The 22,938-nt window shown below is 43.0% G+C and overlaps 1 protein-coding gene across 1 annotated transcript in view; it reads right to left on the reverse strand.

The window, feature by feature from the left end:
• RNF144A (ring finger protein 144A) overlaps positions 1–22,637 on the reverse strand; it is a 76,378-nt gene extending 53,741 nt beyond the window's left edge. Inside the window, exon 1 of the mRNA XM_054998176.1 lies at positions 22,427–22,637. Coding sequence (XP_054854151.1) covers positions 22,427–22,532 — 106 coding nt within the window. The 5' untranslated portion in view covers positions 22,533–22,637. The remainder of the gene's footprint in view (positions 1–22,426) is intronic.
• Positions 22,638–22,938: the final 301 nt, after the last annotated feature.

Below are 22,938 nucleotides of genomic sequence, written 5' to 3' on the forward strand. Positions count from 1 at the left end.
GTAGGGCTGAAACACAGCAACTGGCCCAAAGTCATCCAGGAAGGCTCGGTATTTGAACCCAGGTTTCCCCTGGCATTGATCACAAACTCTGCTACACTGGCTCTGGTGGAAGTCCATCCAGAGATCAAAGTTCAAAAACTGTAGCTTTAAGCAATGTACAAGGACAAGGATACTATTCTTTCCATATGTGTGAAATCACAGGAGGCACAGAAGTCTGTCTGCTATTGCAGTTTGCCATTAAAGGAAACTTTGACACGCTGCCTCATTATTTCCTTATTTGGACAACTCAGACTGAGTAGTGGTATTTAATGCATTTCTGATGCAACACTTAAACGTTATTAAACAGACCAAGTATATCAAACTACATATTTTACACGAGGAAAATCCCAGTTGAGAAAAGAGGCCCCATCAGTGACATGGGGGCTGGTTAGCAAACTTGCAAATACTTATTTTGTAAAAGCAAGCAAGCAAACAAAACCCAGCCAAATCTCTTTTCTTTTACCACTAGAATTTGCAAACAAATGTTTAGCAGAATGCACGAGGCCTTCATATATTTTGGGAGTTCCAAAATAATAAATACATTTGCGTCATAGGTAAAAAAATTAAAGCTTTTGCCTATGGTATACTTTGATTTCTATGTCTCATTTTCCTTTAAACATATCTAACTTAAATGTATTTCTAAAGAGGCTGTTAAATTTGGGTTCTGAAGCATTTTCTGTTCAGTTCAAGACCCTTATAAAAAAAGGAATAAATGTGAAAACCGAACACAGGCCGAATGTTGTCAAGACAGCTAATGCAGGCTGCAGCACAACAAACTCTCCTTTGTCTGTATTGCCTATCCCTATGAAAAAGCAGCAACCACTTTGGATACTTGGCTCATGACTATAATAAAAGGGGTGGATTTTCTGTCTGCGGTCAAACTTTACATAGATGATCCTACTAAAAACAGCCCTGAAAGCGCGGTATCATCGACCTACTGTCCTTTGTATTCACAGGGTCACACTTTACACTTCAGCTTTATTAGCAATCCTGGCCAAAGAACAACTGAGTTGCTGCAGATTTTCTGAATAGCTAGCTGCTTTTTGAGATAGGAAGGGGAAGGGAAGGGAGTCTGTTTCAGGGAAAACCCAAATGAAACTTCAGCTCTGTAATCTGGAAGTCTCAAACCCGATAATCAATCACCAGAGCTGAACTCTGGCAACAGCCTTTCCAAAATAAAGCACCGTTGAACAGTGTGCCTGGTAGCTGCTAGATGCTAGGTTTGGTGCTGCCTTCCTGTCCTCTGCAGGATTGCTGGTGCTGAGAGGGAGAATTAAGAGTTTCAAAATTCTAAAGGCCCGAGTCTAAAATTGCCAAGTAAGCTCTCCAGTTTTCCCCTTTGCCCACCAATCGCTGATGACTGATTGGTAGGAGAGGGCAAGCTACCCAGTGATCATCCGGCACTAGCAGGCAACCTGAGCAAATGGGCATGCCCATCTCTGCACCCCATCATGATGACATCACCTTCCCAATCTCCCACCGGTTGCCAGAAGTCCTAGCAACCCTACTTGGGTCACAATGAGAAACTAGGAAAGGTGCCACTGGGGGTAGAAGCAGTGTACCTATTTTAATCTAACACTCTATGCATGTTTTTCTCAGTGTGACGTGGGTGGAGGAGTAGGAATCTATCTTTGGAAGCCCACAATGGGTCTCTGATGGCTGACTGCACCATCAATACTTTTGGTAGCAATGCTACAAAGGAGGTACTCCAAGTCCTTGATAATTTTGGCTGCCTTTTTAATGAACTCTTAATAGCTCTATAATACCTTCTGGACAGCTCTGAACCCTGCCCATTCTTTGGCTGAAAACTAGGCCCAGTTCAGATGCCCCACCTGGAAATAAAGATCATGGCTTCCACTGTTGATCATTAGAGAAAAAAATGCATTGCTTATATTTACTGACGTCCTTTATACTCTGCCTTTCTCCCCAACAAGAACACAAAGAGGACTACATTGTTCTCCTCTTCCATCTTATTGCACTATTCACTGTTTTCTAAATATCCAACCATCCAGTCATTGTAGACTTTGTATTACCAAAATTTCAGAGGTCTTCTCCTCCCAATTTTATTTTGTACCACTGACTTAAATTAAAGGGTATGTCTCTGGTATGAATACTAGCACCTGGTCAAGTGAATGGAAGCTATCTTCTGTGGATCGGCCTGCCTGTATCTCTATCCTTTCTCCTCCACCTCTTCCCTCATCTGTACCACAAACGAGATTTACTGTATCGGGATATGTTCAATACATACATTTAAAGAGAACTGAGGGGCAGGGACGGGGGGGACGTGTTGTCAGAATCATCCTTCATTATGTCAAAACTGGAGCAGCTTTTGCTGTAAAATGCTTGAGTCACACCTTGTGTCCTGCCATTCAACATTTTTATTTTTGACTGCATGTCTTTTTAGGGACTATTTATAGGTATGCCAGAGTTCTTAGGTAAAGCTCATGGGTTTTCAGCATGCATTAGATGCCAGCAAGCTTGTATGTTTAAAAGAGTTCACCCAACAGCCATTTCCTTTACATTTAATGTACCACCTTGGCATATGTGATACATTTTCCACAGAGCTCAAAGTATCTGCCAAAATGCCCTGGCCAGCAAGAACAAAAACTCTGTATCCTTCTTTAAATCGAAAGCTAGAGAGTAAACAACTTACAGACTATCCTCTAGATATTTGTGTTTCTGTCTCAATTTAAGCAAGAATCTGATTGATTCGGATTATTCATCCTTTCTGTACTTTCCAAATTACCTCCAAGTGAATTTCCACAAAATATGTCATGCATCAAGAGGGAAGTTTTGGTAAGGGAGGGCTTGGCCATTGACTAAATTAGTGCAAAACGTGACAAGGAGAGAGAGAGGATATTAAATGCTGTGACATATTTTAGGTGGCCTAAGACGACAGTACTGCTGAACCGTTACTGATTCCGCACATGTTGGATAATGCATTTCCAATCCTATGTGCGGAACAAAAAATCCACCTCAAACGACTGATAAAGTGCATTGAAAGTGCATTATCCAACGTGTGTGGAATCAACCAGTTTAACTGATTTTTAACACTCACGTCACCCCCTTCCAAAGTACTGTGCTTGGAGAGGGAAGCCCATACTAGATAAATACATTGTTTCTGTCATTGGCACTTTACAGTTCCTGAAGAGGTATATTCAAATGAAGCAGCACAGCTCTGACAACCCCAAACAGTGACCCACTCCTGTGAAAGCATGAAACAGATAGCTTAACTGCTGTGAGTTCCAAAAGGAGTCTGGCATGATCAGCATTCTATTTCTGAAGTTGGCATTTAGCTTTGTCATCCTGTGATTATGATAGTATGAATTATTTTGCCTATTGTTTATTATGCACTTGTCATATTGCACATGGCTATACATGTCTGGCCTCTTATTCCCTTTGTTATCCAGGACATGCTGATGGGTAGATTTTGCATAGTGTAGCTTATCTGGCTTCCTTCCTTTCCCTTTGAAATCGCTGGTATATGTTGATAGCCAAGTGGCCCTAATCTGAGGACACTTGAATCTGGAGAATGGAGCCATGAACAGACAAGGCAGATCTTCCTACACACCTGAAAAATGCCCCAGGTTTGCAGAAAAACCTGAAATCTAATACACACACACATTTGGGGATTTAAAAGGAGCACCTGTAGTTTTAACGAGATGCCCTCAGTGGTGCTTGCTAGATAACCGTAACAGTTTAGCCAGTATTACTGGCTGCTGTCAGTAAAAGGGAGGGGCAAGGGCCCTCTCCAGGGCTGTTCTGGCTTTTGAGGGAGGATTCATTGGGCCGAGGCCCAAAAGCAAGTACTGGATGACTTGATACTATATGACCTGCATGACTCACCCACAACTGGCTGCATGATACTGTTGAACAGCAGCCCTCCCAAAAACCAGTGTAGTGTGGAGGTTAGCGTTTCAGAGTATCCGAGAGACACAGGTTCGAATCACTAAGCGACTTTGAACTGGTTACAGCTGGAACGTCTATCTGGATGCTTCTCTTGTTGCCGTCATGGGATACGGAGGAGTTAAGCTCTACTTTCTAAACAGGTTGCTGCTACGTGTCTTTCCTTTGGCCCTTTAAAGGGCTCCTTCCCATTCACTACGAAGCTGTGGTGGGACTACAGCACAGCTCAGCAGAGAAAGCAAAATTGAGGGGAAAGGACAGGCCTTGTGGCTGCAGGGGGGCTCAGCATGATTGCTTTTGTATCTGCACTTTTGTAGATGTGTGACGGGGACAAGGATCGGGGTGGGGGGCAATGGCAGCAGTGCAGGAAAGAGTGTTTAGAGACTTTTCCCAAACTACTTATTGTTGCTGCCATAGCAAAGATATGTTTTTGAACCCGTGTTCAAGCAGTCCTTGTAACTTTTAAGATTATGCTGCCTTCTCTTGATTCATCACTACGGGGGTAGGTTTTAGAAATAGGGAGAGAGGAGTGTTTTTCAGTATTTATTTTACTTCCCTTTTTTTCTCAACTACATGGTTTTTCTTTTTGTACTCAATGAATGCAAATACGAGTGGAGTTCTTTTGTTTTTTCCTTTTCTGAAATTGGTGTTGTGGTAGCCTGTTTCCTTCTATGTAAAAGTCAAACTTGACCCACGTTTACCAACATACAAAGAGAAGATGTGAATACAGCTGCCTGGATCTGAAATGCTCTAACAAGTGAGATTTTCAAGGCTTCTTCAACATCCACTGAGATTCACAGTAGTGCTGGTGAGGAATTAATTCGAAGAACAATCTTTCTAAGAAGACAAAAATAGGTTCAGATAACTATAGGCAATTGCATTTCTCTTTCATAATCTGGTGGTTGCAGTAAAAAGCAATCCTATTTGTTGGCTGGGTGGATGGGCATTAAAGCAAGAGAAGTGAACGTTGGGGTCTAGCGGCTTGGGCTCTGAGCCAGCTGAGTAAATTCCACATCATCTGTGGCAGATATGGTGGCAGAACTTGCAGGGCTCTTTTTGCCACAAAGGTATTGTGGATTATGCCCTTGGACACTTTAACATCCACATGCAGAGATATAAAATCTCCTATTCAAATTTTGGAGGCAGCACAACCCTGTTTGAGTATAACATGCCCCCTGCCCCAATGGCTCTCAATAACAATACGTGTTAAAATATTTTTAAAAACTGAAAAGCTCAGGGTAGAGTACCGACTAGAGTGATGTACCAGAATCTTGGTGACCCAGGTTTGATTCCCCACTCTGCTATGGGAGCTCCTTGGGTGACCTTCGCCCAGTTACAAACTCTCGGCCTAATCTACTTCACAGGGTTTGTTGTGAGGAAGAAAATGGAGAAGAGGAGAATGATGTAAGCTGTTCTGGGTCCCCACATGCGAGAAATGCAGGGCATAAATTAAGTTTTAAAAAATGCTGAGAATAAATGGCCTGGACAAATTTAACGGGCAGCACTGATTCAGTGACGCACAGTCTGATAGGCAAAATGTAAAGAAAACATGGAGGTGAGGGGAGATAATCAGGGTAACATTAAAGCCACGGCTAATACATGATCAAAAAGGACGAAAAGAGTCTGATGTGGTAAGCTTCATGCAAAACCGTGAACATAAACTGTCTGATGATTTAACTGAAATGTGAAATGGCTGGTGAAAATATTTAGCACTTAGCTGACAGTCTACAAAGAAGACATTCAAGCTCTTTGATTTACAAGGCTTTGAGGTTATTAGTCAAAGCATCGTTTTAAGCTAAATGTCCCACATGAACTGCAGTAAAAATGTAGCTCCTACCCTTGTGAAATTTTTGTCTTTCAGACAGCTTGTAAACTGAGCAGCGTTTTGAAACAAAAGATGAATGGGATGTAATTATCACACAAACAGCTTGGTCCAACTGACAAACTATGAGTACGATGGGCTGGGCCAACCCGAGCTCCACCTCCCCAACACATGACGTCTATCCCAAAATGAGCACGGAATTATAATTCATGTGAAATAGTTAATTTATTGCAGAAGTATGATAATGATTCTTTTAAAAAAATACTGTAGATGGAAGGAACTCTGCAAGCCATTCATAGGAGATGGTTGCAGAGAAATTGCAGTCCTTTGGCCCATCTCATTTACTTCCTGTCATTTTCTTCCTACACACAGCAGCCTTCACTACAACAAGCTGTGCAGATGAAGCCACACTCTCCTGAATAAAGGTGAAAAAAAAACAGAAAAGGAAGGGAGGATCTTCAGCCAAACTTAAACACACAGAGCAGGAAATTAGTTATCCAACCCATCACCTCTTAGAAGGGAAGCCTCAAATCATACTTATGGTTTTCTTGAGGAGAAGCTTCAGAGAGGAAAGGAGTTGACCCCGTATTCTCTGCCAGTGCTCCTATGCAGTACAAGCTACAGCTCAAGGCTCAACAAATCCCAAGCACCAAGTCACCACAAAACCTAGAAATTTGATCATGGCATCCAGTATTTTCAACTAACACAAATCCTTTTGTCTCAGGTTGGCTGCTGTTACTTCTGATTGCTCAGGTTCTCTCCCCCTCCCCAGTGACTCAGAGCCAAACTACAAGTGACACCTGACACTAGTTGGACACTTGTCTGCTTCCCTCAAGTTTTGGTGGGAAATGTAGGCATCCTGGTCTTGCAGCTTGGCTCTCCGACTGCTGTTAAGTGAAAACCGACTTTTCAACTGTCACTTGTCCAACATTCCACCAAGCTGCCTACATTTCCCATCAAAACTTCAGAGAAGCTGACAAGTGTGCAACTAGTGTCAGGCAGGGTGGATAAAAAGCAATGGTTTTTTTAAAAAAATTTAAAAAATCGGATTTTTTAAATTTAAATCGGATTTTTTAAATTTAAATTGGATTTTTAAAAATAAAATGCTTTTTGAGGAAAATATATTACCATCCAAAGGTTATTCCATCATGAAATAAAGATTAGTTTTTAATTATGTAGAATAAGGCTGTATATGTTTAATTTTTTGGGTAAATAAATTCCATTAATCCATTCACAATGGCATGCTCTTCCAGAAGTTTTTGTAAGATTATTGGGCAGTTTCTCTGCCTACAAGATATTATCACAGATGCTTGGTTTTGCAGTTCTCAAAACTGAATTTGTGTCAGCTCAGCAGAGATCACATGCCTCTTCTTCACAGCAAAAATGTTCTAACATGAACAGAGTTGAGAAAAAGACCTTAATCCTATTGTTCTATAAACCTATGAAGACAGAATCAACCCCTCCAGTGCTAAGTTTCAAGAAGTTCAGTGAATAGAAACAATTTTTTTTTATTGTTTGGAGTGGAATAGATCTGCACAAGAAGAAACTAAGGGTGAGGAGGGAGGGGCAAGCAGTACAAAATGAAAGTGAAACTTTTTGAGCACAATACTGCACAAGTCTTTGGCTCTTTTGTGTGTATGACCTGAGGTTTATCACATTCTTTCCTTGAAGGAAAAAAACCTATAATGGCAGCAGGCCGTAAAAGAGACCCAGTTTGGGAATACTTTAATGAAGTTCCTTTACCTATCGGTAAGGCAGGCATCTACTTGCATATTAAAGTTATACCAGCAAGAATTAGTCTTTATGTAGAAAACTATGATTTAAATCAAGCCTTAATGACTAGTGATTTAAATCGTGATTTAAATCAGTTTGATTTAAATCAAATCCACCCTGGTGTCAGGCGTCACTTCTCGTTTGGCCCTCTGTTACATTTGGAAAGCTCTATCCCATTTGGGGGACAGGGAGGTATACACTGCATGAACAATAGGGAAAGCGGGAGCCCTGAAGAGATACACTTGTCTTGAGAATGGCTTCGTTCACAGCCCTGCAAGCATATTTGTAAGTTTACGCCTCAATTCTTGTTGATATTATACATATAAGCACATTCACTGTGTTTATAGGTCTGCAATAATGGGTCTTTTCTACCTGGGTTACAGGCTTGTATCAGGCTGATGTCAACTAGGGTTACACCATATTCATTTATATAATAAAATACCATTGTCATAGCACAGATAAAATTACAAGAACGTGCGAAGAGATCAGGATGATGAGGGGGATTTGGGGGGGGGGGGTAAAATGTGGCCATTAGAATACAAGATCCTAAAAGCTGGAAAATGAATCTAGCCCATAAATTATTGGGCTGTTTCCTAGATGCAAAGAAAATGAGTCACGGTGCACTAATGGCCATACGGCATAATTCAGCTAGTAAAGCTTTTCCCAACACTGAAGTTATGGGCTGAAAAGCTGTACTTGTTGAAGTTTTGCATGCAGCAAAAGCCACAGAGCCAGACCCAAGCCATTTCCTTGGGCTCCTCTGCTTTTAATGTTTCTGACATATGCCAGGCATATAGAAAACTAGCAGTTTCCTAGCAAGGTCAGGAACTGATAAGAAAACCTTTCTTTGCTAGTTTCCTGCATGTCAGGCAACTTTTTAGAAACCCAAGGACACCTGTGAGGAAAACAGCTGACAACTTCATGGAGGAGGATACACAAGCCATTCCAATTCCCCAGCTTTTAACCAGATTAAAAGCAGGGGAGAAAATATGTATTAACAGTTAGCAACGTCTGCAAGTAGCCAGCAAAACTGTCAAACAACATTGTTTATGCAACCCCAGTACACAGGATTAAAAATAGATAAATCAAACAAGCTGAACTAACAAAGAAGGAAGAAAAGCAAACACCTATTACAGTCACATCCCACTTTTGAACAGTGAACCTTCAAGAGTGGTTCTTTTTGGACAAAACAAGGCTTCCCGGTCCCTGGAAAAACTATTATAAGCTCCAGTATCCTTCCCCTCAATGCACAAACCTTGGCCAAGGAAAGGAAGTAATTATAAATCCATTATATACATAGATAGGTAAACAGCCTGTTTCAAGTAGTGGTTGTAAATAACCCCTTGTGGCCGATGAAACCAGATTGCAGTGTTGACAATCTAAGGTTGTCAACTGATCAATCAAATTCTGTAGCTGTATCTTTCAGCTGTGTGGCCTGCAACAATTCACAGCATCACCTGTGAACTCTCCCATATTAACCCATCAATGAAGGTACATCTGCAGAGGAATATTAAAAAGTTAGAGATCTGTCTCTTTCTTTAAATACTTCAAGGCAGCAGGAATGTATGCAGGGCTGATCTCTTTATCACCTCCTTAGCCTGCTGTAGCAAGCTGTTTTTTAACCCGCAACAGGTAGGGAATATGACACAACAATGGAGAACAGGGTGTGAGCTGCATTTTCTGCCCACTGCTTTAAGGCATTTGCAGCCCAGACCCTATGCATGTTCAGTGAGGAGGAGTCCTGATGAATTCCATGGGGCTTACTCCCAAATAAAAGGACTGGCGAGCAGGATTACTGGGGGAAAGATCTGGTATCAGATTAAACCACAGTCACATGAGAGCCAAAAGAAACATTTCTATGTTTAGCTTATCTTTCCAAAGGTTTAGGTAGGTATGTAAATAATATTTAAATGACAATCTGCTATAAAACAAGGTGTTTTTTTCTTTTGTCCTTTACCTTGCATTCATTTTATCTTAAACCTATGTTACATGATTTTTCTCAAATTGTTTTCAATTAAATACTTTGTGGCACTTAGTTCTCCTATAAAGCCTGTGAAGGAATGTGGCTAAATCCAGTTAAACTATTTTCTTATGTCTACGGTTTGCCTCCTTTTGCTGCAGAAGGGTTTCAACACCTTTAATATGACAGGTAGAGATTTGTAATGTGAAGTTTCCCCATCCTTGTGTCTGCATACTGAAGGAAGATACACCAACTGGATTTCTCACCGTCACACAGGAATCCTGCCACAACCAACAGGTTACAACTACAGTAGAACCCCATCTGTCCTAGATAGAAGAATAAGATAAACGAGAAGCAGAATACTAGTTCCTGATGTAGGAATGAACATATCCGTTTCAGCAAAATGTCTTCCTTCACAACTCCCTCCCCCCCCCATCCTTCATAACTGCTTTCCTCCAAACCTAAGTTCCAAATTTTGGTTTGAAAGGGAAAAATGCACTTGAACTGAGGAGAAGCAGATAGGGAGATTCATGGGGTGAAAACCTTTGTGGATGTATGTGAGAATTGTGCCTTCTTCCTGCCTCTCTGATACAAATCACATTAGTTTGGCACCAGCATGCAGTCTGGACTCTGAAGACCCAGGGCTGAGGCAGAATATGTAGTTCTGCCCAGAGATGACCGCGTCAATTTGGCAACAGAGATACAATGACTCAATGTAGAGTCTCCTGCCAAATCCAATTGGCAGAAAGAGAAAAATTCTTGTGGTTCCTTAACACAGTGATCTCTTAAACATGGAAGGTGTAGGTGTGACCAAAACCTTGTGGCACCAGAATCCCCACAGCTACATCAACTGCCATTCAGGTAAGAAGAATTCAACACTGTTGCTGTGTGCAGAGTTTATGGCCCAATTTAAGCACAATGGTGGTAGAACTAAAGAATACATCCATATGAATTTGCACTCACTCCCAGCATCTCATATAAACCGAGCTGTCAGTCATGATATATGAACTATTAGCATACTGAGGTCCCACAGTAGGAGTTGTAATGGCAAACTAACAATGGACATGTAGCCACTTTGCAGACAGAGCAACCCAGGTTTGAGGAAACGCTGGACACATGCAGAGTCAGAAGTTATGTTCTTTTGTTCTGCTAGCGTTGAGTTTAAATCGGGCCTATTTTTGTGTTTGGAAGAGGAAATGTGCTTCCCACTCATTCAGGTAACTTCCAAAACATCCCATTTGAGGTCCTTTGAATACTAGGCAGTTTGCGTCTACACCTAATGACTAAGCCACAGGACTGAATGCCAAGAAAGAAAACAGGAACTTAATCCCAGCAAATCCTCACCTCACGATGCTACTGCCGTAAGCCTGGTTGTTTTCAGAGTAGGATTAAACAGAGAGAAAAAACTCAAAACCATGTAACATCTTTTATTAGGAGCAACCAAATCAAGAACTAGATTGTTCTTGACATTCATGTGGTACCTGGAGCAGTGAGGCTTCATAGTTAGGGCAAAAACAAATACTAAATAGCAAGGAAAATATTTAAAATAGTCTATCCACCTCTCCGCAAATCCCACCATATGTTGTCCGGGTTCAGGCTCTAAAACCCTATATTCCTACAAAAGTTAGCCCATACTCCAGATTCGTCAGTAGCCATTCCATTTTCTGACAGACAGAAAGGGAAGTTCTTCTGTATAATATAGAAGGAAAGTTTTCTTCCCCTTTCAGGTCGTCAGTGTGCAACAAACTATTAACAAAGGTAGGTGTGGCCATGTGTTTTTTTCCCCATGAAACAATAACATTTGTAGACTTATTTAAATGGCTGAATCACTTATGGGATATAATCAAATGAGGGGAAAAGCTAGAAAGCTAGAAGGCAGCCTTTATCAGACTTCAAGTGCGGGGGGGGGGATTATACCAACATTTTAACAAAGATCCAAACCACTCACACGTTCCCAAAGCAATACACTCATTTCTCTCCTATTGTATTCTGTAGAAAAGTAAACACATCCTAAACTTCAGTAGTATTGTGCCAATAATGTTCTTTTACAATACATTACATAGCTTTTAATATCTATAAAAGTCTGCCATAAACAGACAGAATGTCCAAGGTTCCATTGTAAAATAAGCACAGTTCCTGGGGGGAAAGGAGGAACAGATCCATATTCTATAACAAAGTGGGAGGAAAACAAACAATTGTTTGTACGAAAGAGATAACATTACCTACAAAGAAAAAGATGAAAATGCCTGTGTTATACATATCAAATTGAAGGTTACTATTATTCGCTGGAACACATTGATTCTAGGTTAGGACAAGAGAACAGAAAAAAACAATTGAGCGCAGAAGTTTATTCAGATGTTACCCTGGGATAACAATGCCACATATTATCTTAACTCTTCATTTCTTTATATATTCATGGGAGGAATTAGAGGTTGAAATGAGCTGGCAGCCAGCAAAATCAAGGATTTATGATTTATTTCTTACCCAACTATGATGTCTGATTCCACTTTTATTGTGGGGAGGGTAAAGTTATTATAGGATAATGTGAACTTTATTGTTCGGTTTTTTAATGGTGTAACCTGGCATCTACTGTCAGAGCAAACACTCCAGTGGGTTCTCATGTTACATATCACATCTTAACCACATAAGGGTAATTTCAAATGTAATATTCATTTTTCAAACATGCTGTGGTAGAAACACCTTACAACAGCAACAGGCTAATTATCTCTGATATGCAGATGTGAACTGACCACAGTGTTCCAGAGACATTTGCAATAGAGCCTAGGGCAAACTGTGCTGACCTAACGTTCTGGACCATATTTTGTAGTCTTCTACTAAGGTGACTTCTTTTGAGAACTTCTGTGATTTGACTGCCATGATCCACAGAAGCCTCAGAAAGTGTGTGCAAAAGGTTAGCAGGTAAGTGCTCAGTGGTTCTTTGAGGTTTTCTTCAAAGCCTCTATAAGAGCGAAAGCTGCGTGGTATAGAAGTATACCTGTGTGATATACCTGTGTGGTATACAAGTAATTTGGTACTGCATAACTTTGAGCTGAAACATTTGCAGCACACAAGAGTTTTGGCATACATATGCTGCAGGCTGCAGCCAGTATTTCAGAAGTCTTCTAAGACATATTAAAACCAGATTCCATTCCAAGCATCATGATAACAAAAAAAATATGACTGTAAAAACACAGTAGCAACTACAGCTTATTTTCATTCCTCCACCCAGCAGAACAATGTGACAGAGGGCTGCAAAAGAATAATAAATAATGAACTGTGTATTAGCCAGCTCTTGCTACACTTTACTGGCTGGCTGGCAGGAACTCTTAATTTCATGCTACTGAAACATCCTGTATTGTGACTAAGGGAGCAATTCTATACAGAGACACCTTTCTCAGCCAGCTGACTTCAATGGGCTCAGAAAGGTGTAACTCTGTTCAGAACCGCACTGTTAAAGATGTAATTATCTTGTCAAAATACACTAATGGTTATGAAAAAAATTAAAGTTACCGAAAAAGGACCTCAAAAGACAGATTCCAGAAAAGATGTGAGAAAGTTTTAAAAGATCGTTTCTACAGTGTCGTCTGGGATGCAGCAAGTGCAAAATACCATCGCAGAACACATCAGGCAGAGCCACAGAGCACATCGCCCCTGCCCCCACCAGACAGCATGCTGTTCTGTTTTCTCCCTTCTTTGTTCTGGAGAATGAGACCAGTGGTTAATCATGAGGCAGTGGAGCTCAAATACACACAATTAGCAGCAGAGCCCGTGTTCCAATAGGCTATAATAACTAGACAATTACTGAAAACTGCATTAAGACATTACAAAGATGCAAAGAGAACAGAGACACAAGTATGTCATGCTTCTTATTGCAATACCTCTCCTCCACCCAAACCATCCAAAATGGAACTGTGGCATCTTCCCATAACATCTTACACATCCTGTCAAAATCTACTTCAAGAGGTCAAGTGTAAACTGAGAAAGTATAATGAACCCACTATGTCCTGTTCCCCTCTTTCTAAACACCTGAATCACTCTGGATAACTTATTTGAAAATGATTCTTCCTTTTCCTATTTGCATATGCATGTTTCCTTATTTCACACCACAGGATAAATGCAAAAAACAGGTTTAACACACCAGCTACCCCCAGGACATGTCCCCAGGAATATGCCCCAGTGCAGGACGTGCGCCAAGAGCTGTGGGAGCCAGCGTTGTGGGGTTGGCGCCTGGCCCCATGTAAGGGGAACAGGGAAGGCAGATCAGGACTCCTAGCCCAGGACAGCTGTATTCCTGCCCCTGCTTATCTTTCAGTGTGTAGGTGCCAATTTGAGTTGAGCCTCCGGAGATGGGGAATGTGTTACGGTTCTGAAATGAGCTGCATTAGCCACATAGTATGGACTTTGTTCTCCCCCTGGGGTGACAGTGCTAAGTGCTCCCTCACTGGTATGACATGCCCTCTCTGTGCTTCTCCTGCCACCAAAGTGCAATGCTGTGCACTCAAAGCGTGCTCAGCAGACACCTTGGAGACAGAGTACCGTGTCATGCATACTACCTAATGAACCATGGGACATCCTGGCTGAGATTTATGTAGTGCTGGTGGGGTTGTGATTGGGTGACTGGGAGAGAGTAATTGGTTGTGGCTGTAGTTGACATCCTGTGCTCCACTGGGGCTTCTGCGCATGCCAGAGCTTGTGGGGTGGCACTTGGCGTTTTTTGTTGCATGGGGTGCCTATGGGGTAGCTTTTGCTTTTGTTGATGTAACTTTCCACTGGTTTGGGAGAGGCATACCTGGGAAGGAGTGGCTTTGGGAGCCAAGTAACTCATGCCATGTCAGTGGGTATGCCCCTTTCCTCAGCAACACAGCAACTTGCATGGGCATTGCTCCATGGCATTTCCACATCAATGCCCATCAGCGGAAAGCATTGCCCAGGTCTTCTGCTGTCATATCTTAGGGATATGGCAGCATATCTGGGAGATACACTGGCATGACAGTTAGTTGGCACCCTGTGTGCTTTCAGCCACCTCACCAGGACTGCACTTTAAGAGGTCTTCCACACAGGATATCTGCCCCTAGTTTAATGCTTTTGGAAGTAAGTTTGTTTCTTGCCTCCCCACAGCATCATAGTGCATTTGTAGGGTTGCAGTCCCCGTTACCTCAAAAGTGGGGGAATATCTGTTCTTCATGCACACATGCTCCAGAGGTCCTAATGACATCACGTCTGGTTGAAAAATAGAAGTGACAGGGTCTCACCAAGGGCAAAATTAGCCCCAAACAGAGCATTTTTGCTGGCATCCCTATGCATTTGTATATCTTCAGGGATTCTAGCTAGTCTTTCTCAAACCTGCTCTGTTCTGATGTTTTAGGAAAGACAGCATTAAAACCTGGATGGCTGCTGTGTGGGTGGGCAAATTCAGATTTTTCCAGCCCACGTGGCAACCATTTTCTCTAGCCCTGGCCCCATAGCAGCCATTTCCTGCCCCCATCACTGGGGGTTTTAATTTGTTTTTAAAATGAGCAGTAGAATATAATTATATTAATATACAGTTATAATAATAGGTACAGTAGGTTCTCTGAATTCTCTGCTTTCACTTTTTAAAAAAGGAAAGGGTCTCTTCCCCTGCAGAAAAATATGAGAAAAAGAAATGTCTTTGCAAGGGAAGGGGATATAGGCTTACTTTTTTTTTAATAAAGGAAGTTGAGAATTCAGAAAACCTGCTATACCTATAGTTACAATGGTATATCAATATAACAACAACAATATTCCAGTGCCATTTTTTTTAAAAAACGCAAAAGCCCTGGTGGTCCAGGTGGGTACCTCAGGGGGATTGGGGCAGGGAAACTATAGGAAAACATGCTATACAGAAGCCCCGTTGCTTCTGTGCTTTATCTGCAGCCACACCAGCAATGGGGAAACCTTAAAACCCAGTTCCTGTGTGGAAGACACTTAAAGAGGGAGTTCCAGAACCAGAAACAAGACAAAAAGCACCTCCTACAGCATTCTATTTATGGTAGGCCTACATTGAACGAGTTCTGGTGAAATTTGCACCTAGCTGAGAGAGAAGTCTCCTAGAAAAGTGCCAAGATACCTAATGCTTTATAGATTAGTATATGTATCAAGGCTGCTTTTTATCTGTTGATGATGCTAACTTATGATGAATGGGCCGATACACTGCTTTTTACCCCAACCTGTTCAGACATTTAGCTGCCAATCAATGTGTACAGCAATCAGCTGGACAAATGAAGTGGTATCTATAAATGACATTACTGACCCATGGGGGGGGGGATGTTGCATCACAACATTTTCTTGGCAGACTTTTTACAGGGTGGTTTGCCATTGCCTTCCCCAGTCATCTACACTTTACCCCCAGGAAACTGGGTACTCATTTTAACAACCTCTGATGGATGGAAGGCTGAGTCAACCTTGAGCCGGCTACCTGAACCTGGCTTCCACCAGGATCGAATTCAGGTCATGAGCAGAGTTTGGACTGCAGTACTGAAGCTTACCACTCTGCGCCAGGGGGCTCTTCATAGCCAGTGGGTGTGAGGTGCAAAATCCCATGGTCCCAGCACAAGACTTGATGATCCAGGCACCAGGAAAGATGGTAGCTATTCTACTCAAACATCTGTATGTGCACTTTGGAATCTGAAGGGCTGCAGATGTCGCAGAAAGGGCCTGAGATGATTTCATCTAGAAGCCCCATGGTGACTCTCAAAAGCTTGAAGGAGAAGGTGAATTTTTGAATGGAGTGTTCTACTGACAGCTTGTACCTCTTGCATTCCAAAACACTATACTAATTTACAAATATCTTTTAATCACCAGACTGGCACTTACATCTCCTAAGAGCGTAGCCCTCAAAAGAGTCACAACTGTTCTGCTGTAATTCACTTGAGTTCAGAAGCATGTGGCTAAGACATTTCTTTATTCTCTTCCCAAAACTTCTGCAGGGGGCATCATGTAAGAGCACATTTGAGACTAACTAGTGGCTTCCAATAGAGCAAATGAGACATTTATAGTTGCAACTGCTTTAAAAGTGCCTAGAACAGACTGTACCCAAAGACCTAAATAGATAAAAGGGGCTGCAAATGTTTTCCGACAAAAATTCAAAAAAGAAATTATACTGTAAGGTCGGTCAATATATGCAACTTCCAAACTAGTCATTTCAAGCCAGAAAGAGCTGCTCTTTAACATGCACTACAATGTAAGAGTTTCCTAGAACAAGAACCTAGCTTATACAGCCATAGGGTTAACAAACAACATAGGCAGTATAACTGAATTTGCACTTAGAGCCAAAAGTCTTTTTTTAATTGACCAAATTATGTGGGAGAACATGGCCTTTGCATCTATGAATCAATCTAGAAGAAAAAATGCTTTTAAAAAACCCTTACATCGGTTAAGAAAGTGATTAGCTCATTCAGCACAGGATCCTAAAGTCAGTCTGCAAACTACTTAAGATTGCTGGTGTAGTAATCTGGCACTAAGGCAGCTGCTATACAGCCCAGAAATGGCTGTATAGCAGCTGGGAACACCCTGGGGGGTGCAGCAGGGCTCGGTCAGTATCCTAACTCCCTTCAACCCACCTACCAGCCATGTGGAACTTTGTACCGATGAAAACTATGGCATAAACACCACCACTACAGTCAACAGAAGTAGAAAACAAAGTCCCCACCCACCCAGCCATATCCAGCCATTCCTATGCAGCCATGGCACAGCTTGTAATACTAAGGGTGCAGCCAGACACAGCTCTTCTAAGCACCGCAGAAAACCCAGTGAGGACAGCCATTGCTCACATCCAAGCACCATGAAGCTTTCTCTCTTTCTATATGCCATGCACACTTACAAAATTCATGAGGAAACTCTGGAGATGGGAACTCTAGAGAAACAACACTAACAGTGCAATCCTAAACTCCAGTCTAACCCCACTGACTTCAATAGGATTAGACTGGAGTAACTCTGCTTAGGATTTCACTGTTAATGCAGAAAGGGAACGACTTACACCAACAGCCAAGGGGAAAACTACCCTTATGATAGCATATTATTAACACTATTTTGCTCAGAACAGAAGCCTTACAGGTTCTCCAACCTGGATTGTCCACTCCTCCAACTGAGGTGCACACCACACAGGTAGACAAGGGACTGGGAATCCCCTCCTCAAACTTAAGAGTGCTGCAACCCCCCCACACATTTACATAACGTGTATTTGCCTCAACAACCTTTATCACTCCCAATAGTTTTTAGCACTGTCTCCCACACAGAAGCCACAAGATAAGGAGGCACAGCGCAGAAAGGGCAGGGGTGATATTTTTTGAGAGATGCTGGTGGAACATCACCATAATATTAGGGCAGTGCTATGCTGATGGAACCCTGTGCTCAAGAGGGGAGAAAAAACACCACCACACTTCTGGGTGACTGCCAGCCACTCCAACCATTGCTACCACAAGCCAAACACTCATGGTGCCTTTTGCCTTGCAGAATTAGAGCTGCATGGAGAAGCTGCGAGAGAAACAGCAAACAGAGTTTTAATGCAGCCCACGACAAATGCAGCCCATGACAAAAGATAGTACTGGTCCAGTGGCAAGACTGTTTCCCGCAACAGGTGAATTCCACCATGTGAGAACCCTTAAAAGGCACCATTCCCTCAAATCTACAACTCATCTCCAAAAGCTTCATCCGCTAAATTCTGCCTGCCAGTTATTGAAAGCCAGAAAACCAACTGATATTCCCAATGTCAGCTAAAATATTTTTCCTCATTATTTTTCTTTCTGTAAGAGAGCTATTTCAACCAGCGTATGGCAGTATATGTCTATTCCAACATTTGTGCGAGAGGTTGCAGGTCATTTTTTTCTACTAAGAGAGCACTCATAAGTTTTCACATAGCGTACCTTTTTACAGCACTGTAATTCTGTAATTTTTTCACCAAAATATCTTTTACCTGTAAGCTTACTATTCATCTTTGTTCTAGTTAATTAAGAGAGAATCCCTTTGTAGGCATTCTTCTTTAAACTGATAATGAAAAGGGGGGAAAGGAGAAAAACAAAGAGCTTTTAATGATGAAGAAATATGTCCCATATAACCCTTCTGTCTTTGCACTACAGGACTGAGATTCTGAGATTCTGAGAAAAGCATGAATTTTAAAAGCCTTAAGGACAAAGGCCAGTAATGGACACCTACATAATGAGACAGAAGGTTTGCTGGAATAAAAGAGACTCCTATTTTATCATTAGATATGAACTAGCTTAGGATGACCCATGACATTAGCCAAATACGTCCCCAACCAAGATTAAGACACACTCACTTCAGCACTGAGGAACAAAACAGCTCTTCAGAAACATAAGGAAAATGCAAATTAAACAACCCCTCAAAAAATTTTTTTAGACAGTCATACTAGCAAAGGACTGATGGTTTCCCAAGAATAAATACTCAAACGAATTCATATTCCACAATTAGTCAAATATTAACATTTCATTTCTCTATTTACTCAGGCATGATATAACATTATAATCTCTTAATTTTATTTTTTTTAGTTAGAACAACTTTACTGAAAGAAGACTCATATGTAACTCGAAGATTGTGGACAATCTTTTAAACATGGGGTTCAATAATAGTTACTGCATTGCTTGATGTGTGTATTTCTTACAATCACAGTAAATCTCTCTTATGTAAATCAAGGTTCAGAATGAAGGGCCAAGGCTACAGCTACCACAACCCAAGGAAACGGGCTGGAGGGTGCCACTCCTCTTTCTTCTCTGCCTCCTTCACATCTCCTTCCAGTTTCCCTGCAGCTAATGATGACTGTCATCAATTTGTGTGGGTTTCCAGCTGGTGGTTTCAGTAAGGCTTGCTTTAAAATGTGCACCAAGAATAGCATATGAGCCCATCCACGCAGCAGAGATAATGGGAATGCAATTGCCTGATTTGGCTCAGATGACCAGAGCTTCTTTGGAAACAAGCAAAGGACTGCTGTACACCTAGTAGCCTTGAGATGCAGGATCCAACAGACGGTGTTAGTATTAGTACAAACATGTGCTGCTTCCAAGCCTGCTCTGGTTAATTTTAGACTCACCTAATCTGCAGCCATTTTAGTACATATAAACTTCAGGCACAGGATAGAAATGGAGTATCCAGCAGAGATGACTGGAAGGCTTGTCATTATTACAGCTAAGAAAACTGATGACAATGAGGATGAGAAGGTTGACTACCGGAAGCCCAACTTCTCTCTACTAAACACACCCCTTTTTGAAAACTATCCCTGCGAAGCGCACAGAAAATATACTGCAAAATGGTCACCTGCCCAGTAGTGCCACTTAACAATGCTATTAGAAGGATTTATTGTATGTTAAGGAATTTTTAACTGTTACCACATAAATCAGATCACACACTTGTACCCGAATAATGGCACTACCACAGTCCTTTCAAAAGACATGTTCACACAGACAGACTAGCATTTCTTTCTTTGCTTGTTTCAACCAACTAGTCATACAAAATTGGATCCAGGCAGAGGATACAATTGGATATAGGCAGCAGCAATGTCCAGCAGCAGTTTCAGCATGCTGACCTTTTTCCCCCCCAGTGCAATACCCATGTGGGATCACAGGAAGAAAGCCAGCACATAGTACTGGTTAAGAGTGTCAAGACTAGGATCTATGAAACTCAGGTTCAAATCCCATGCCGCTATGAATCTTGCTAGGTAAGCTTGGACCAGTCACTCTCTCTCAGCCTAACCTACCTCATCCTAACATAGCCATCCTGAAGGTCTTGGAGGAAGATAAAAAAAATACTAAATAAACAAACACAATTGCTTTGCATGTAGAAAGGTATCTAAGGCAGAACCTTCTCTTCACATATAAGAATGCACCGAAAGGAACACCAATTTAGTTCAAAAACTCTTCTGATGTTGATACACACAAACTGATCTTCAACATGACCCTAAATAAGTTCACTCAGAAGTAAAACCCAATGAGTTCAGTGGGACTTAATGTCTAGTAAGTTGCTTAGGACAGCAGCCATTGAATATACATATATCCTGAAAAGCTTGTTCTATGTTATGGCCACAGATGTAAGAAATAAAGGGGTCAAACCTCGACTGTTCTGAGTAACACAAAATTGGGACTCAATAAACTAGTGCGCAAAAGGCGGGGGGGGGGGGGGGTCTTGGAATGTCACAGCTTCTTGAATGCTTTCCCCTCAGTTCTGCCAACCACTTGCCATGACACTCAATAGACCAGGGGTCCCCAACCTTTTTCAGCCTGCAGGCACCTTTGGACTTTTAACACAGGGTGGTGGGTGCAACCACAAAATGGCTGCTGCAGGAGGAGCTGACCACAAAATGTCAGGGAATGGTTATGTATAACAGTAACAGTAACTCTTCAACATTTCAGGCAGAAGCTCTGCTCAACAGGATGTCTTTCAAAATGAACACGGTTTAAAAATAATTCCTTGCATACACACAGCTTACCTTCAGTCATGCAGAGGCAGCTGCTGCCGAAGCAACATTTTTAAAAATCTGAGCAGCCAATGTGATTTTCCATGGCCAATCAGAAGCTCTGCTGGGCAAAGCATCATCTCACCCTGCCCACTTTCTCTAAATACTTGGCAGGTGCCAGGGAAGGTGTTGGCAAGCACCATGGTGCCCACAAGCACTGTGCTGGAGATCCTGCAATAAAATACAGCCAAGAGTTTTGTGATTTCTGTCACTTTATTTTTTCTTCTGCAGGAAAGCTTCCCAATTAAAGGATTAAACTAGGGGATTGCTCACTACTCCTTTCCCAGCTAAAGGGATACCCAAATGACTGTATGGGTATTGTAGCAACGGAGGCTGAAGGCAGTGGCTGTACCACCTTCCTTTTTGTATAACTCCACACACCTCCAGTCTCCTTCCTACCTTGGCGGCAGAGATGAACATTGTGCAAAAGTACACTGTGTAAAACTCACTCAGAAAGAGGTATATGGTGCCAGAACGCAACTGTGGCTGTGCCAAAGGGAATGCAGGGATGAAATTCAAAAATGTACATGGATAGTCATACAGAGACACATGCATCCGAGTGCACCATAGATAGAGTCAATGTGGCATATTAGAGTATTGGACTAAGGATCTGGAAGAGCCAGGTTAGAATCACCTCTCTGCCATGGAAGCTTGTTGGGTAACCTTGGGCCAGTCCCATTTTCTCAGCCTAACCTACCTCACAGGGTTGATGTGCAGCTAAAATGGAAGGGGAAATGATGTAAGCTGCTGTAGTTCCCATTTTGGAGAAAGTGGGGTATACATGAAATAAATAATAAAAATAATTGGATTAAGTACTTCCATATCCATCTCTTTCCTTGTGATCAACACTGAGACACCAAATGGGTGTCTCAAAGGCACCCATTTATTAGTTTAAATGCTCAGCCACCCTGCAGAACATATTTAAAACAAGCACCCTCACCAGAAGCTTCAAAGCGTTGGCCGTAAGCATTAAAAAACTATAATCACCCTCCTGTGATTCAACATCTGAGGTCTTCCAGGGCTTGTTGGCCTGCAAGAGGTCATCCAGCTCCCTGAATTCACCCTCTGCCTGGCGCATGCCCGTCCCGCTGCCTTGTCAACCGCTCCACGGACCCTCACCCCGCGCCCCCCACCCCCGCCCGCGATCCACAAGCCAAGGCGCGCAAGAGCCCCTCACGCCCTCCTCCTGCCCGTCGCCCCGTGGCCTCCATGTGCCCTCCAGGCGCCCAGCCCCGCTGAGCTCCAGGTCCCCGGCCTCCGGTGGGAGTCTGGACGGCAGCAAGCGGCAGAAGGCATGCCTCTCTGGCATGTGTGTGCGATGCGCCCTGCAGCCGCCCCGCTCGCCGCCGCGGAGCGAGGGATGACGGCGGCCTACCGCCCTCCGCCCCATCCCCAGAGGATGCCGCGGGAAGCAGACACAAAGAGGCTGCGGGCGACGCCTTACCCTCCTGCCGCTGCAGCTGGGAAGGGGAAGGGCTCTCTCCCGCGCCGCTGCCGTCTCTCCCGAGCCGGCGCCTCCTGCGCTCTGAGCTCCCCGCCGCCGCTTGCATGGACCAGGCGCAGCCCCTCCGCTCCTCAGTCTCCGGCGCAGCCTTCCCCGGGAGTCGGCGCCTGGCGCATTGTGGCGCCTCTCTCCTCTTCTGCCGTTAGCGACGCCCGCCCGTCCACCCGGGCCCTTTTCCTGCTGGCTGGCTTCTCTCCCCCCCCCCCACCTCCTGGGCGAGCCCTCCCCTTAGGAAGGAAGAAGGAGGGAATAGCTAATCTGAGCACAAGGACGCCATTAAGCTTCGGCGGCTTTGCTTTGAAGCGGCCGCTAAATTCGGGGCCCGGCGCGCGCGCTCGGCGCCCCCTGCTGACCCACGGCGGCCAGTGCGACGCGCAGAGGCTCCCAGCCGCGGACTGTCATTGCGGGCGTCTCTCGCGACGGGTTTTATAGTTTGGGATGTAATTCCGAGT

The sequence above is a fragment of the Eublepharis macularius genome, chromosome 1 (assembly GCF_028583425.1).
Source record: "Eublepharis macularius isolate TG4126 chromosome 1, MPM_Emac_v1.0, whole genome shotgun sequence".
Taxonomy (NCBI): Eukaryota; Metazoa; Chordata; class Lepidosauria; order Squamata; family Eublepharidae; genus Eublepharis; species Eublepharis macularius.